This window comes from Staurois parvus, unplaced genomic scaffold, assembly GCF_062004578.1.
Source record: "Staurois parvus isolate SC_StPar_1 unplaced genomic scaffold, SC_StPar_1.0 ptg000230l, whole genome shotgun sequence".
Taxonomy (NCBI): domain Eukaryota; kingdom Metazoa; phylum Chordata; class Amphibia; order Anura; family Ranidae; genus Staurois; species Staurois parvus.
Genome location: NW_028318026.1, coordinates 4,707,369 through 4,725,495, shown reverse-complemented (window position 1 = coordinate 4,725,495; position 18,127 = coordinate 4,707,369). Strand labels below are relative to the sequence as shown.

Sequence of the window (18,127 nt, the reverse complement as noted above, 5' to 3'; positions counted from 1 at the left end):
GTCTATATCATCATCTCCAGCTGCATCCCAATAACATTTCCAATGCCAAATAAATATAACTGTAGCACAAACCATACAGCAGAAACCAAATACAATTGCAGAGAGGGATAGCAGACCATACAAGATTACATGGAAGCTGACCTTGGTCAAATGTCCCCTTTTACCATTTACTAAGAGTGCCTTGGTGCTAAGCTCAAATGCCTCCTTGTCAGGGTGAAGTCACCAAATATTATATAATGGAAATAAGTCAATATGCTTCATTCAGCCTGTGACAGATTAATGTCTATGTTCCATGGGAGTATCGGAACTCTTAGTGCATGAGTGCAGAGCCACCCCTTCCAGCCCTGCAGGACGAGAACCATGCAGGACACAATGAGAATACAAAGCAACCCTCCACATTATCTAATGCAGCCTGATTGCTGGAGTTCTGTGACCATACAGGAACAAACAAAATACATATACAGGTTCTGTGCAATTATTTCCTCCCAATATGTGTTATACTAAATATTACTACATTGTTCAGGCTGTTATCAAAAGAGAAGATCTTGAATGTTCAGCAGGTCACTGATGAGATAAATTAACTGGTATTTGTTGAGGGGTGATCCTATGTGGAATAGCCTTACAGGGTGAAAACTCCTGACTCTATGCACTGTTCTGCTGTGTCAGATCTAAAAATGAACTCTATATAGAAGAATATATATATATATATATATACACACACGCATATATACATATATATACACGCATATATACATACACTATTATATATTACACACACACACATATATATATATATATATATATATATACATACATACACACACACATATATATATATATATATATATATATACATACATACACACACACATATATATATATATATATATATATATACACACACACACACACACACACACACACACACACACACATATATACAGTGGGGATCGAAAGTTTGGGCACCCCAGCTAAAAATCTGTATTAATGTGCATAAAGAAGCCAAGGAAAGATGGAAAAATCTCCAAAAGGCATCAAATTACAGATTAGACATTCTTATAATATGTCAACAAAAGTCAGATTTTATTTCCATCCTTTACACTTTCAAAATAACAGAAAACAATAAATGGCGTCTGCAAAAGTTTGGGCACCCTGCAGAGTTAATATCTTGTACTGCCCCCTTTGGCAAGTATCACAGCTTGTAAACGATTTTTGTAGCCAGCCAAGAGTCTTTCAATTCTTGTTTGAGGTATCTTTGCCCATTCTTCCTTACAAAAGTCTTCCAGTTCTTTGAGATTTCTGGGCTGTCTGTCACGCACTGCTCTTTTAAGGTCTATCCATAGATTTTCAATTCTGTTGAGGTCAGGAGATTGTGAAGGCCATGGCAAAGCCTTCAGTTTACGCCTCTTGATGTAATCCCTCGTGGATTTCGAGGTGTGTTTAGGATCATTATCCATTTGTAGAAGCCATCCTCTCTTTAACTTCAGCTTTTTCACAGATGGCATCAAGTTACCATCCAAAATTTGCTGAAATTTTATTGAATCCATTTTTCCTTCTACTCGTGAGATGTTCTCTGTGCCACTGGCTGCAACACAACCCCAAAGCATGATTGATCCAACCCCATGCTTAACAGTTGGACAGAGGTTCTTTTCATTAAATTCTGTGCCCCTTCTTCTCCAAACGTACCTTTGCTCATTCCGGCCAAAAAGTTCAATTTTAACCTCATCGGTCCACAGAACTTGTTTCCAAAATGCATCAGGCTTGTCTATATGTTCATTTGCAAAGTTCAAACGATGATTTTTGTGGTGAGGACGTAGAAGAGGTTTTCTTCTGATGACTCTTCCATGAAGACCATATTTGTACAAGTATCTCTTTATAGTGGAATAGTGTACCACAACTCCAGTGTCTGCCAGATCTTTCTGGAGGGATCGTGCAGTCAAACGTGGGTTTTGAATTGTTTTTCTCACAATCCTGCGAGCTGTTCTGTCTGATATTTTTCTTGGTCTTCCAGATCTTGCTTTAACTTCCACTGTTCCTGATGACTGCCATTTCTTAATTACATTCCGAACACAGGATATTGACATCTGAAAACGCTTTGCTATCTTCTTATAGCCTTCTCCAGCTTTGTGAGCGTCAACTATTTTCAGTTTCAGTTTTCTAGACAACTGCTTAGAAGAACCCATAGTGCTGATTGTTGGGGCAAGGTCAGATGAGTCTGGGCATTTAAAACCTTTGAGATTGACATCACCTGGTCTTCCCAGACGATGATTGAGAACAATCCATGACACTGGCAGGTCTCCGCTTGGCAAAGGGGGCAGTGCATGCTATAAATTCTGCAGGGTGCCCAAACTTTTGCAGATGCCATTTTTTTGTTTTCTGTTATTTTGAAAGTGTAAAGGATGGAAATAAAATCTAACTTTTGTTGACATATTATAAGAATGTCTAATCTGTAATTTGACGCCTTTTGGAGATTTTTCCATCTTTCCTTGGCTTCTTTATGCACATTAATACAGATTTTTAGCTGGGGTGCCCAAACTTTCGATCCCCACTGTATATATATATATATATATATATATATATATATACACACACACACATATATATATATATATATACATAGATACACACACACACATATATATATATATACAGTCATGGCCGAAATTGTTGGCACCCTTGATATTTTTCCTGAAAATCAAGTATTTCACACAAAAAAGGTATTGCATTAACACATGTTTTGCTATACACATGTTTATTCCCTTTGTATGTATTGGAACAAATATAAAACAGAGGCAGAAAAGCAAATATGACATAATGTCACACAAAACCCCAAAAATGGGCTGGACAAAAGTATTGGCACCCTTAACTTAATATTTGGTTGCACACCCTTTGGAAAACATAACTGAAATCAGTCGCTTCCTATAACCATCAATAAGCTTCTGACACCTCTCACCCGGAATTTTGGACCACTCTTCCTTTGCAAACAGCTCCAGGTCTCTCTTATTGGAAGGACACCTTTTCCCAACAGCAATTTTAAGATCTCTCCACAGGTGTTCAATGGGATTTAGATCTGGGCTCATTGCTGGCCACTTCAGAACTCTCCAGCGCTTCTTTGCCATCCATTTCTGAGTGCTTTTTGACGTACGTTTGGGGTCATTGTCCTGCTGGAAGACCCAGGATCTTGGACGCAAACCCAGCTTTCTGACACTGGGCCCTACAGTGCGACCCAAAATCCTTTGGTAATCCTCAGATTTCATGATGCCTTGCACACAGTCAAGGCACCCAGTGCCAGAGGCAGCAAAACAACCCCAAAACATCATTGAACCTCCACCATATTTTACCGTAGGTACTGTGTTTTGTTCTTTGTAGGCCTCATTCCATTTTCGGTAAACAGTAGAATGATGTGCTTTACCGAAAAGCTCTATCTTGGTCTCATCTGTCCACAAGACGTTTTCCCAGAAGGCTTTTGGCTTACTCAAGTACATTTTGGCAAACTGTAGTCTTGCTTTTTTATGTCTCTGTGTCAGCAGTGGGGTCCTCCTGGGTCTCCTGCCATAGCGTTTCATTTCATTTAAATGTCGACGGATAGTTCGCGCTGACACTGATGCTCCCTGAGCCTGCAGGACAGCTTGAATGTCTTTGGAACATGTTTGGGGCTGCTTATCCACCATCCGGACTATTCTGCGTTGCAATCTTTCATCAATTTTCCTCATCCGTCCACGACCAGGGAGATTAGCTACAGTGCCATGGGTTGCAAACTTCTTGATAATGTTGCGCACTGTGGACAAAGGCAAATCTAGTTCTCTGGAGATGGACTTGTAACCTTGAGATTGTTGATATTTTGCCACAATTTTGGTTCTCAGGTCCTCAGACAGTTCTCGTCTCCTCTTTCTGTTGTCCATGCTTAGTGTGGCACAGACAGACACACAATGCAAAGGTTAAGTGAACGTCTCTCCTTTTTATCTGCTTTCAGGTGTGATTTCTATATTGCCCACACCTGTTACTTGCCCCAGGTGAGTTTACAGGAGCATCACATGCTTGTAACATTCTTATTTATCCGCAGTTGTGAAAGGGTGCCAATACTTTTGTCCAGCCCATTTTTGGAGGTTTGTGTGACATTATGTCGAATTTGCTTTCTTTCCTCCCTTTTTTTGTTTTGTCCCAATACACACAAAGGGAATAAACATGTGTATAGCAAAACATGTGTTAATGCAATACGTTTCGTGAGAAATACATGATTTCCTGGAGAAATATCAAGGGTGCCAACAATTTCGGCCATGACTGTATATATACATAGATACACACACACATATATATATATATATATATATATATATATATATATATATATACACACACATACATACACACACACCTGTAATACAGTATATTGTATGTATACAGATAAACAGTCTGTCAGTATGAGCCCCACTTCTGTAAACAATGGGCTTCAATGCATCAAAGGAGCAAATTTAGCAAGTGAAAAATGTTAACAACTAAAACTCCACCTGTTGGCTCAAAAGGGAATTGCAAAACATTATGCAAAACTTTATATTTACCTGACTGAAAAAAAAGGGAAAAGTCATTGCACTGACTTAAAGTTAAAAATGCTCTTTAAAATTTCTTGCCCAGTTTCCAATGCCTTGTATATATTCAGAAAAATCAAATGATCAACAACTGACAGATTTTATGGCTCCCTTAAATTTCCAGTCTTTTAATGCTTTATTCAAGTCATTGTTGTGAATAATTAAAAAAGTTAAGCTTCTTAATTTGGTGATTTAAATTCCTTGTGGATTTTGTTTGGTTTATTGAAGAAGTGAATGACAATTATCTGCTCTCATCCAATGACGCATTTTCATGGATAAAATCTCTCTTTTTTTTTTTTTAGCACATTTTGGTACTTTTCACGGAACAGATTTTATGACTTGCTCCTCTCTGGTTTCCTGACAGACTGTGAAACCACTACCAAGAATCTGTTTAACGGAATAACTATATATTTTTTAAGATCTTTAAGGAGTTATTTATATTAATAGCTCTATTGTTATTTTTTTATTACTATACTCTCAAGAGCCGATTACAAATTACAAGGGGTGTCACTTTGTATGATGAGATGGGCATAACCCTTTCATAAGTCAAGGTCATTGACACATAGAAGTCCACACCAAACTTTAGCAGTGTCAATAATATTTCTTTATCACCTTATAGCCAATGTTGGCCCAAGCTGACATCAAACATACATTTACATATGAATATACTATACTGGTAACCATTAGGAACTCTTCCACATAGTATAAGCATCTGTATATTTTTATAAACATTTCAGGGGTCACTTAATGAGGCTACGTTCACACTTTGTGTCGGGAACTTGCACAAAATCACAATTTCACAACACAAATGCGTTGCCCTTTAGCAGACATACAGCGGTGCTAGGCACCATGCATTTCGGTGCAGTGTGATTTTGAAAATGGTCAAGGACTTTTTTTTTCACATTTCTTGCACATAGGGCAGCTCATTGAAATTGATGGGTTGCACAGCACACGTGTGCTCCATTGCACTTGCCTTTTGTGAACAAAGCCTTATTACATTTAAAAACAGCAATGTTCCAGGAAAACACTTTGTGACATATGTTTTGTTAAAGCAACCCGTGCCTAGGTTAGTTAATACCTATTACTTTCAGGTATGGAGGAGTATGTGATTATTCCTTGTAACTGTGCTGGTACTTCGTTATTAGCCTAGTGCTGTCACATGGGAACAGGGAGAACATTAGCCCTCTGCAAGCTCCAGCTTGAGATCCAAATTAAGCTTACGCAGGGTTGTCATTTCTTGCTCCCTGTAGCTGAATGCAGCAGCAGGGGAGTAAAAGGAAGGTTAAACACAGTTAGGTCCATATATATTTGGACACAATTTTAGTTTTTTTCAGGTATTTACCAAAACACATTCAAGCTATAGTTATATAATGGATATAGGCTGAAAGTGCACACTCAGGTTTAATTTGAGGGTATGTACATCCAAATTGGAGGAAGGGTTTAGGAATTACAGCTCTTAAGAGTAGCCATCCCCCCTCTTTTCAAGAATATAATCATAAATAAAATGTTCATTTTTAATATTTTGTTAAGAATCCTTTACTGGCAATGACTGAAGTCTGGAAAATACACTGCAAAAAGCAACCCAGGAGCTTTTGAAGGAAAAAAAGTGGAATATTCTGCAATGGCCAAGTCAATCAACTGATCTCAACCCAATTGAGCATGCATTTCACTTGCTGAAGGCAAAACTAAAGGCAGAAAGTCCCACAAACAAAGAACATCTGAAGACAGCTGCGGTTAGAGCCTGGCAAAGTATGATAAAGGAGGATCCCAGTCTTTGGTAATGTCCATGGATTCCAGACTTCAGGCAGTCATTGCCAGTAAAGGATTCTTAACAAAATATTAAAAATGAACATTTTATTTATGATTATATTCATTTGTCCAATTACTTTTGGTCCCTTGAAAAAGGGGGGGGGGTGGCTACTCTTAAAAACTGTAATTCCTAAGCCCTTCCTCTAATTTGGATGCACATACCATCAAATTAAACCTGAGAGTGTGCACTTTCAGCCCATATCCATTATATAACTATCGTTTGAATATGCTTTGGTAAATATCTGAAAAAAACTAAAATTGTGCCTGTGTCCAAATATATATGGACTTGACTGTATGTGATGCTGGCGAGGGGAGCATTAAAGCTGGCCTGTTGCTTTGCCCTCCAAGGCCAAATCACAGGTTCGTTTTAACATAAATAAATTGGTACTTGCTTTCCAAATGCTTCCCATCTGCTCTGGGGGACCTACAACCTGGGACCAATTCGAGCTGGGTTAACACCCCATTGTCATGACCCGCGGTCGCCGCCACCAACAGGCGACAATCGCACAGCCGCGACTAACAGTAATACGTCACGCCCACGGCGTCAGACCCCAGACCTTCTCACCAAGCTCGTGACCGAAGGGCCGGCTGATCCAAAAACCGCGGTGTGACACGCGTAACAAGGCCCCACCCAGCTGCACCCTACACAGCGATTGCCCAGCTAATGGACTACAATCGGTGCCTGCAGCCTGAATGCGCTTGTTACTGGGTCGGGTTAGTTACGCAACTAACCCTCTACTGCCACCACCGCTTTTGTCGGAGACTGGGGAAACTCCCGTTATCAAATATACACTATAATGATTGAAATATTGATCTATATAGCACGGCCCGCGGACCTGTCATACAGAGATATAATCCAACAGTAGTGTCTCTTCAAAGGCAGGGATTCGTGAATTGCAAGTAAGCGCTTAGAAACAGTTTAACACTTTCAGAAAGAAAGATTTATTACCAAAAGCGTCACACAGATGCAAATAAATATTTACGAAGAGATGTCACAAAAATATATATATATGTATATAAACACACAGCAAACATAGAATAGCGAGGGAGTACAGGGTAAGTTACTTGCCTTGCCTGGTTTTAGCAAATTCAAGATGCAGAGCAGAAAGGTTCTTTGATCTCCTCTGTTACAATGTTACCTCGGAGATCTCTGTGTGTGTTTCAGACTAACTCACTTAACTCTCTTAAAGGTCCCTCTCAAAGGGGAGGGGGGGGCTCTGACTTGGGAGTGGTCATTGGGAAACTCTACACTAAATTACCAGCTTCATATCCAGTGATATGAACCATACAGTTGACCTGAAAAATGTTCAGTTCTTGGGTCCGTTTGATAAGGTGTGGGGCTTACATAGCTTTGGGTGACCAAAGTGACACCTCCGGAGACGGGCTGGCTCCACTTCTCATGTCTTAGCCTCCTTGTTCCGCATCATCTGCCAGGAGATAAAGTCTGCCTCACAGGAATGCAAGGGGGGGATGTGAGGAATGATTTGAGGAAGACCTCAAATACAGCAAGGAACAGGGGAACTCCGCTTCCAGCTCTGATGAGCTAGTTTGTTACACCCATGATGATCAATAAGGTTTTTTGCTAATAAGGATTAAAAAAAACACCTGATCTAGATAAACTGCCTGCGTCTTACACTGGAGGTCTGGATAAAACCCAAAGTAATGTATGGAGCCCCTTTAAATATGTAAATGTGTCTAGTAAGTATAATAAAAAATATAAAAGAGTACTTACTCGATTGTGTGTTTGTCTATTTTTCTAGTAATGTTAATGCCATAGAAATGCTGCATAGCAGCTATAGCTGATTGCATGGATTCTGCAGAGCGCAATACCGACATTCGGGGGTCTGTTGGTGGAAGGTAGCCGTAATTTTGTAGCCACACCTGTAAGCATACAAAAACAATGCTGATTGAGCGGTGTTGACATTCAACAAAACATAAAACCTGGGTAAATATGGGAATCTATAAATAACACTTTTGTAAAGCATAGTAGATATGGGTGTTTTAATGTTTTTGAAAGAAAGTTTTTCAATTTTGACACGGACTACATATAGCAGTATTATGTTTGCCACTTTTACCATACAGCAAATTGCATTCCGTGCCCTCTGCTCCTGATCTCTCCAGGTTTCGGATTGCATCCTCGGAACCTAATCAATGATCTCTTATGACGGGTTTGTTCAAAGTAACTTTTGTTGAGAAAAGCAACAGTCCCTTTTGGGTGATCAATGTACATTGCAAGGATTTTTACAAACTTTGTAGCAGATTCCCATCTTTATTTGCTCTAAAAAAAGCTCTGTTTCACCAGACTATTTGCATACTTATTCTGAATAGGTTTATTATTAAATCAGCTGATGTACTTTTTGTGTTCTAATGAGGAAAGTTGCAGTGTCTGCATCCCTTTAGAAGTAATGAATCATTAGCCATAATACCATAGGGAATATGTCACCACTGCAGAGAATGCCTAAAATCTGACTTATCTTAGTACAGTGAGCCAATCACAAAAGCAGGAGATGACATTTCTGGAGATTTTCTCTATACCAACTGTGTACATAACACCTCCAGGTTGCCAAATTGCATGGATTATCCCAGAAAAAATATCTTCGATCTCAACATAGCATGTGCAGCATTTGCATATGCCATTATTTTTTATTTGCTATATTTACTCAAAGTAGAGTTACCCTTTAAATCTCAACTAGATGTAATCAGAAAGAAAGAGATGGTCAGGAGCTGAGTGTTCCGTACCTACTGGAAAGGACCATACATATTCTGCTAACAAGGCTTCCTCTATGCAAGTCAGAAATAGAACAGTGACATCCCACAGTAGTGCAAGGAGATACAGTCTACATAACAGGCAAATCTGTTCTTAATCCAGGAGCAGTGCTGCAGTGTTGACACACCATCACAAGAAGCTTCGTTAGGTGGGATTCACTAGCAGCATCTACAGGTGGAAATTTGCACTGGGCGAAGAGAAAACTTAGTGTAGAAGCCTTTATTATTAAGTGCTGCAGCACATATTCTTTTAATGGAAGGCTAAAATTGGACTTTAGAGGACAACATTGCTTTTGTAATTAAATATGTCACATTAGACCACTGGTTAAGTTATGCACCATGTGCAACAATATACGAGTACCAAAAAAATTATAAATTACTCAGCATTATCAAAATTAAGAGCCAACCATATTCATTGTCCCACTATTACATCACTCCAAAAGTAATGAACATGGTGAGAAATATTAAAAATGTGAAAGTGTCAAAAACACATCACTGATAAATACAACATTGCACATATTGACGAAAATATAGAATGAAATATTCTTCAATCACAACAACAGTTTATTGATTTTACAATTATGTCAATGTCAAAATACGCATTACTGTCTGGTAACAGGAGCACTTTCCATTTGACTATGAAATATAAGAAATCTGCCTAGCATGTTTTAACAGTGGGAAAACACACATTCTCTTACTTAGCCTGAAGATTTATAACTACTTAAAGGAGTACAGACTGAAAAGTGTGCTCACTAGAAACAATTGACTGCAAAAGTGCCCGACCACCAATTGCCTGCTGTGGACACTAAAGGAACAGAGCAGGAGTAGGGAATGCTCCCTGTAAATGTGCATGTAAATAATAAACTTTACTTGGGTCCACTTCAAAAAGAAGAAAAAAAAAAAAAACACACACACACCAGGCCATCAGCAGTGAAGAAATGTACAAGACTATATTGACCTGACTGGTCGAACTGAGGAGTGTGGCTAGATATAAACTACCCATTAACACAAGATGACTATACCTTGATCAGGCTGCATTCAATCGGGTGAAATGTAATATTCAGAGGCTGGCTATTGGTTGTGGGAATACAGAATGTCAGTGTTCCAAGCAGTGTCAAGAGCCATGACAGACTAAACAGAAATGTTTGGCCCAGCAAAACCTTTGTGTTCGTGGACTACAGCTCACCAGAGAAAAGCCACAAATAGCAATGCATCCACTGACCATTTAAACACCGTTAGCTTGGTGATTTGTCAACCACAGTACCAGCCCCTACGGTTGTGAGGCCATTTTTCTCACACTTGCTTTTAATTTTGATATAGGACCCATCTGTAGTTTCCATATTACAATGGTGTACTTTCTATGCTGTGATCCTTGTATACTTCTCTGGGACCTGTGCCTTTAGGACCATTTTGTATTCAAAAGAAAAGCCACAATTAGAAATACGTCCACAGGCCATCTGAACATTGTTAGGTTGGTGGTTTGTCAACCACAGTACCAGGCCCTAGCACAGCAAGGCCATTGTTCACGCACTCGCTTTTAATTTTTGAGCAAGGGCCCATTTGTGATGCTTTCATATTATGAAGATGTACTCTAAATGCTGAGATCCTTGTATACTATATTTGTCAGGACCCTGTGTATTCTGGATAATTTTTGTGTTCAAACTGTGAAAATATTCTGCTTTCTTCTAAATACCTTGTCTTATTACAAGTTTAAAAAATGAATACAATCTTCAAATTCTTTAAATTGCATCCAATTAATTAAAAGAATAAAAAAAATTGAACTGCAAAGAACGTTCCCAGACAGAAAATGACTAGTGATTTTAAGTGTTCCCATCTACCAGTCCTTAAAGCGGAGTTCCACCCATTTTTTAAAGTTCCTCTGATTACATGCTTCGTGTGTTGTCCAGCACAATTTGGAAAAAAAAATGTTTTTCTCAATGTAAATACCTTAAAATAGTATTTTAGGACTGCACTTCCGGTCCCGGCCGCTTGGCGATGAAGTGTTAAGGCGATTCGCAACGTCTCCTGGGATGTCTTTTCCTGTATCCCAGGAGTCCTTTGGGTTCCTAGTGAATGAATATCACATTACTTTGAAACCGGAAGTGACACAAATGGGCAGAGTTTGGCACCATTTTACCGGAGTCCAGTGTGGGAAGGAAGTATAAGATCTGTGCTGTTCGAATTATTGTTGTGTGGCTTGCCTTGTTTCCAGACTTCACTTGCCTTCATCCTGGTGTGATTTGATGGACAGGTTGCCATAAGGAGGCAGGAACTTCCGCCGTCCCCGCCATTGTTATAATGACCTGTTCTATACAAGTAGCGCCAAGCACTGTCAGTACAGTGCAGGCACGAGATCGAGTAGTGTATGCTGGGATAACCAGCAGCACCAATTCCAGGTAAAAAAGCCTTGCGGGCTTCAGATGCCCACAGCCATCATGGTGCCTGCCTGCTTCTAAGATCAAGGTAAAGATTTACATATTTAAAACAAATTAGAAGGCTATAACTTATAACTTTAACCAATTGTTAATGTTCTCGAAAAGGCAATCCTGGGTCAACTTGTAAAAAAATGTTTTTCTGGGGACTGGAATTCCGCTTTAATTAAAATGAACTTTTTTGGTCAAGGCAAAGTACAGATGTGAGCTAGCACCCTAAAAGTAAGAGGCAAACCGCAGCTTACCTACGTGCTTTAAAATTGCATAGGTGTAAATGTGCCCCAAAGAAAAATAAAATAATAAAGGGAACAATAATGCTGGTGAAAATATTTCCTTTTACTCTAAAAAATATTTTAAAAAGTTAATCTGCACTTCCAGTTCAAACTGCTCTTTCATTTTCTAGCTTAGTAAAGCATGTATCACAAATATGATCACCTCCAACGTAAAGTTCTTACCACTGTTCCACAGATAAACTTTCATGAATATCCTGACAGGTTTGGTTACCCAATATATCACAGAAATATCACTGGCTTTTTGAGCAATACCATGTAAAGGGCAATACTTCTCCATTGCTTACTGGCCGCCTGCCTGTGACTATTATAAATGATCCTAGTAATTTCGCCTCCGATTCATAGTCCAGGAAAAAAAAAATGTCTTGAACAATACTTCATCGTCTGCTATAAATCTTATTTAGCACTTGCTTTCCTCTGCTACACTGACCCAGCAACTATTTTATGATCAGAGGCTCTGTAGAGCATGTATTAACGTGTATTTATTCGACTTGTTTAATTGATCACTTCAACTTGTAGGCATTAGATATGAAACATTTAGAGTTTTATAAACAGGAATGGATGACTTAGTGAAGCGAAGTTTGCATACACTGTATAATAATTTATTTACAAGTTGCATCAATGGCCCAAGCACGGATGAATGTCACCGCTGAATACATGAATATATCAGTTCTTGCTCTATTCCTCAATAATATGCAAATAAGGGACATTCTGTTGGATGTTGCTTCATGTTTCTACCAAATGTATAGTCTCCATAATCGCATGTACCAGATTCAATTTACTTGTATAGAGAGGCGTATTGTCAATCACACACTAAATGAGCAGGTATGAAAAGAAGATTTTTCGGAGCTAGCAACTTCAGAACAACTAAGAGACATCTAAAATGTCTTATAAAAAGAGTGGTAGTCGTAAAAAACACCTCCAGGTCTTTCTGCCATTATACAGGTGGTGAACATGGGTAACTAGAATAAGATCAGAAATATAGGAGCACTCACCCAGCTTACAATTTACGGTAAGTTTATTTCAAATGATAAAAAGAGGTAATGCACTCACATGCATCCATACTTGGGGGTGTGCATATCAGCAACCATACAAAAGGCACAGAACTAAGGGAAGCCAAAACTGTGGCCACTGGTGGGGATCCCAAACAGTAAAAGCAGGGAAATCCAAAAGTCAGGTACACAGATGCGGTAAATCCACTCTTGTCCTAGATGGGAAGGAGGAGCAAGAGAAGACCAAGGTACATGGCCACTTCCTGTTAGGATAGTTGAATGCAATGCTTTTTAAGGGAAATTCTTGAGACTTGATGAAGAGGGAGCTTCCCTCAAAACATGATTGCTGCCATACAACCAGGTTAATGCTTCGATTGTAGTAATGTAACATTACATCAATAGCCACTAAGCCATTATCCTGGATGCATATCAGCAATCCCATTTTTTTAGATTATAGAAACAATCTCAATTGAGTCCATCTGCTTCAGTGTATATGGCTTTCTAGTCCTGATGAAGAAAGGGAAAGACTAAGCCTGAAATGTGTTGGCTGTTTGGTCTAAATTATTAAAGTGTCAATAAATCCAGACTATGAAAAACTCTTATTACATGCTGTGTAACAGTGTGCATTTGTTTTGTGTAAAGTGAAAATATACCTGGTTGATCCTGCCTTCAGCTGTCCCTCCCATCTTCTCTGTGTCCCTACTGCAACCTGAGATTGTGTAGACCAGCTAGTGTCCTCTACCAAGCATGAGCATATTTCAGTTCCCTTCTAAGCTCTTCATTTCCTCCTTTTTCTTATCTGTGCAGCCCTTATGAGTATAGTCACACATGTGAGCATATACACAGTGGTAAATGACACTCTCCTCCCTCACTCCCTCCTTCTCCATGTCCTCTTATAATCAAACTATAAGGGGGCAGGAAATGGGATATAGTATGCTAACTGATTACATTCACTAAGAAACTCACAAAAATGCTTACTTTTAATATAAATCAGACTTAAATTAAATATATCAAATGTAATTGTGAATACCTGTAAAGTGCAAGAAAAAGCCATGGATGCAGATGCCACCTGAATAAAATGAAACCTAGTGTCAATCATCTGTGGTACCGACTTTGCCCTATTACGGCACAAAAAATACAGTCAGGTCCATAAATATTGGGACATTGACACAATTCTAACATTTTTGGCTCTATACACCACCACAATGGATTTGAAATAAAACAAACAAGATGTGCTTTAACTGCAGACTGTCAGCTTTAATTTCAGGGTATTTACCTCCAAATCAGGTGAACAGTGTAGGAATTACAACAGTTTGCATATGTGCCTCCCACTTGTTAAGGAGCCAAAAGTAATGGGACAGAATAATAATCATAAATCAAACTTTCACTTTTTAATACTTGGTTGCAAATCCATTGCAGTCAATTACAGCCTGAATTCTGGAACGCATAGACATCACCAGACGCTGGGTTTCATCCCTGGTGATGCTCTGCCAGGCCTCTACTGCAACTGTCTTCAGTTCCTGCTTGTTCTTGGGGCATTTTCCCTTCAGTTTTGTCTTCAGCAAGTGAAATGCATGCTCAATCGGATTCAGGTCAGGTGATTGACTTGGCCATTGCATAACATTCCACTTCTTTCCCTTAAAAAACTCTTTGGTTGCTTTTGCAGTATGTTTTGGGTCATTGTCCATCTGCACTGTGAAGCGGCGTCCAATGAGTTCTGAAGCATTTGGCTGAATATGAGCAGATAATATTGCCCGAAACACATCAGAATTCATCCTGCTGCTTTTGTCAGCAGTCACATCATCAATAAATACAAGAGAACCAGTTCCATTGGCAGCCATACATGCCCACGCCATGACACTACCACCACCATGCTTCACTGATGAGGTGGTATGCTTAGGATCATGAGCAGTTCCTTTCCTTCTCCATACTCTTCTCTTCCCATCACTCTGGTACAAGTTGATCTCGGTCTCATCTGTCCATAGGATGTTGTTCCAGAACTGTGAAGGCTTTTTAGATGTCGTTTGGCAAACTCTAATCTGGCCTTCCTGTTTTTGAGGCTCACCAATGGTTTATATCTTGTGGTGAACCCTCTGTATTCACTCTGGTGAAGTCTTCTCTTGATTGTTGACTTTGACACACATACACCTACCTCCTCTAGAGTGTTCTTGATCTGGCCAACTGTTGTGAAGGGTGTTTTCTTCACCAGGGAAAGAATTCTTCAGTCATCCACCACAGTTGTTTTCCGTGGTCTCCGATTCTTTTGGTGTTTCTGAGCTCACCGATGTGTTCCTTCTTTTTAAGAATGTTCCAAACAGTTGTTTTGGCCACGCCTAATGTCTCTGATGGGTTTGTTTTGTTTTTTCAGCCTAATGATGGCTTGCTTCACTGATAGTGACAGCTCTTTGGATCTCATCTTGAGAGTTGACAGCAACAGATTTCAAATGCAAATAGCACACTTGAAATGAACTCTGGACCTTTTATCTGCTCATTGTAATTGGGATAATGAGGGAATAACACACACCTGGCCATGGAACAGCTGAGAAGCCAATTGTCCCATTACTTTTGGCCCCCTAACAAGTGGGAGGCACATATGCAAACTGTTGTAATTCCTACACCGTTCACCTGATTTGGATGTAAATACCCTCAAATTAAAGTCGACAGTCTGCAGTTAAAGCACATCTTGTTCGTTTCATTTCAAATCCATTATGTTGGTGTATAGAGCCAAAAATGTTAGAATTGTGTCGATGTCCCAATATTTATGGACCTGACTGTACACACGTGATGTTCAATAAAGAAAGGGAGCTGTAAAACAGTTTTTTTATATTTATAATTTAATTTAACTTGCTCTTCACAGGACTGAGACTGAGCTCTACAGTCACTTTTGCAGCGATTTTCTCATTCTGGGTCACATACAATTCTTCACAATGTCCAATTGTCTTTTTCAGTCACTTGACTGTGTCAACCATGCATATCAGACAACGTTTTCCCAGAAACTGTATATGCCATCATAACCTTTGATACTAAACCTCACCACATAGCAAATAAATTCAGCGGGCACCAACAATTCGCCCTCTTTAAAGCTCAGTAAGCTCTGGCATGGCTCCGTATTACTAGCAGCGCACGCAGTGAATGATGAAACTGAGGCTTCCTGCATGTTAGCTAGGTGTCTCATCACACAGCGGAAGCAAAAGAATGTTACATCACATCCGCTTTCAATGCAAAAAACATGTTGTCACTTTTACATCTGCAAATCATGTAGTGTTACCATTTTTATGTTTAACCCCTGTATATGATTTATGTTAATGAATAACTGCAATTAAACACTTACCTGTTTAGTATTACTTAAAGTTATGAAATATTGCTGTGTACTCTATAATCAGTGGTGTGGCACTCTTATTACATCATCTACTTCCAGACTATTCCAGATGTCTTTGCTGAAGTTCACTGACGAGAGCAGCCCAAATCATAGCCAGTGAGTTCCTTTCACTGGATTTCACATTTACAGTGCCTTGAAAGAGTATTCATACCTCTTAAAATTTTCCACATTTTGTCATGTTAAAACCAAAAAACAAATGTATTTTATTGGGATTTTATGTGACAGACCAACACAAGTGGCACATAATTGTGAAGTGGAAGGAAAATGATAAATGGTTTTCAAAAAGCTGTTCTGTGAAGCCCTCAGAGGTTTGTTAGAGAACATTAGTGAACAAACAGCATCATGAAGGTCAAGGAACACACCAGACAGGTCAGGGATAAAGTCTTGCAGAAGTTTAAAGCAGGGTTAGGTAATAAAAACATATCCTAAGCTTTGAACATCTCACGGAGCACTGTTCAATCCATCATCCAGAAATGGAAAGAGTATGGCACAACTGCAAACCTACCAAGACATGGCTGTCCACCTGAACTGACAGGCCGAGCAAGGACAACATTAATCAGGGAAGCAGCCAAGAGGCCCATGGTAACTCTGGAGGAGCTGCAGAGATCCACAGCTCAGGTGGAAGAATCTGTCCATCTGTCTATTAGTCGTGCACTCCACAAATCTGGCCTTTATGGAAGAGTGGCAAGAAGAAAGCCATTGTTGAAATATTGCCATAAGTCGTCCCATTTGCAGTTTGTGAGAAGCCATGTGGGGGACACAGCAAATATGTGGAAGAAGGTGCTCTGGTCAGATAAGACCAAAATCGAACTTTCTGTCCTAGAATCAAAGCTAACACTGCACATCACCCTGAACACACCATCCCGCATCGTGAAATATGGTGGTGTCATCATCATGTTATGGGGATGCTTTTCGTCAGGAAGCTGGTCAGAGTTGATGGAAAGATGGATGGAGCCAAATACAGGGCAATCTTAGAAGAAAACCTGTTTGAGTCTGCAAAAGACTGCTGGAAGGTGAACCTCCGTCCCAGTCTCAACGATCCTAAACACACAGCCAGAGATACTATGGAATGGTTTAGATCAAAGCATATTCATGTGTTAGAATGGCCCAGTCAAAATCCAGACCTGAATCCAAGTGAGAATCTGTGGCAAGACTTGAAAATTGCTGTGCACAGATGCTCTCCATCCAATCTGACAGAGCTTGAGCTATTTTGCAAAGAGGAATGGGCAAACATTTCACTCTCTAGATGTGCAAAGCTGGTAGAGACATCCCCAAAAAGACTTGCAGCTATAATTGCAGTGAAAGGTGGTTCTATTGACTCTGGGGGGCTTAATACAAATGCACGCCACACTTATCACATATTTATTTGTAAAAATGTTGAAAACCATATATCATTTTCCTTCCCCTTCACAATTATGTTGGTCTATCACATAAAATCCCAATAAAATACATTTATGTTTTTGGTTGTAACATGACAAAAATGTGGAAAATTTCAAGGGGAATGAATACTTTTTCAAGGCACTGAAACAATTGAGTACTGACGTGATGACGTAAGTACTCAATTGTTTCTGTCGCAAGTGCACTAATACGGCTACAATCACCTCAAGGCACTGTACAAACTATAACCCTACTACTTAAAGATCCAACGACACACACCCACATTTCTTCACCCATTTATGACCACCCAAATAACAAGGAGCAATTACCTACACTGCTGGTTACTGGAATCAAAGTGGCATGGGAAGAATTTTAGACATAGTAACTATTAGTAGCTGTATAATTAAAAAATTATATTTATTAGAGGAATTTATATGGTGCTGTCAATTTCCGCAGCACTATTTATGCTGTGCATTCACATCAGTCCCTGTCCTCA

At 39.4% G+C, this 18,127-nt stretch overlaps 1 protein-coding gene across 1 annotated transcript in view; it reads right to left on the bottom strand.

Annotated features, from left to right (window-relative positions):
- MMP16 (matrix metallopeptidase 16) overlaps positions 1-18,127 on the bottom strand; it is a 307,082-nt gene that overhangs the window by 143,431 nt on the left and 145,524 nt on the right. Inside the window, exon 2 of the mRNA XM_089679703.1 lies at positions 8,128-8,276. Coding sequence (XP_089535829.1) covers positions 8,128-8,276 — 149 coding nt within the window. The remainder of the gene's footprint in view (positions 1-8,127; positions 8,277-18,127) is intronic.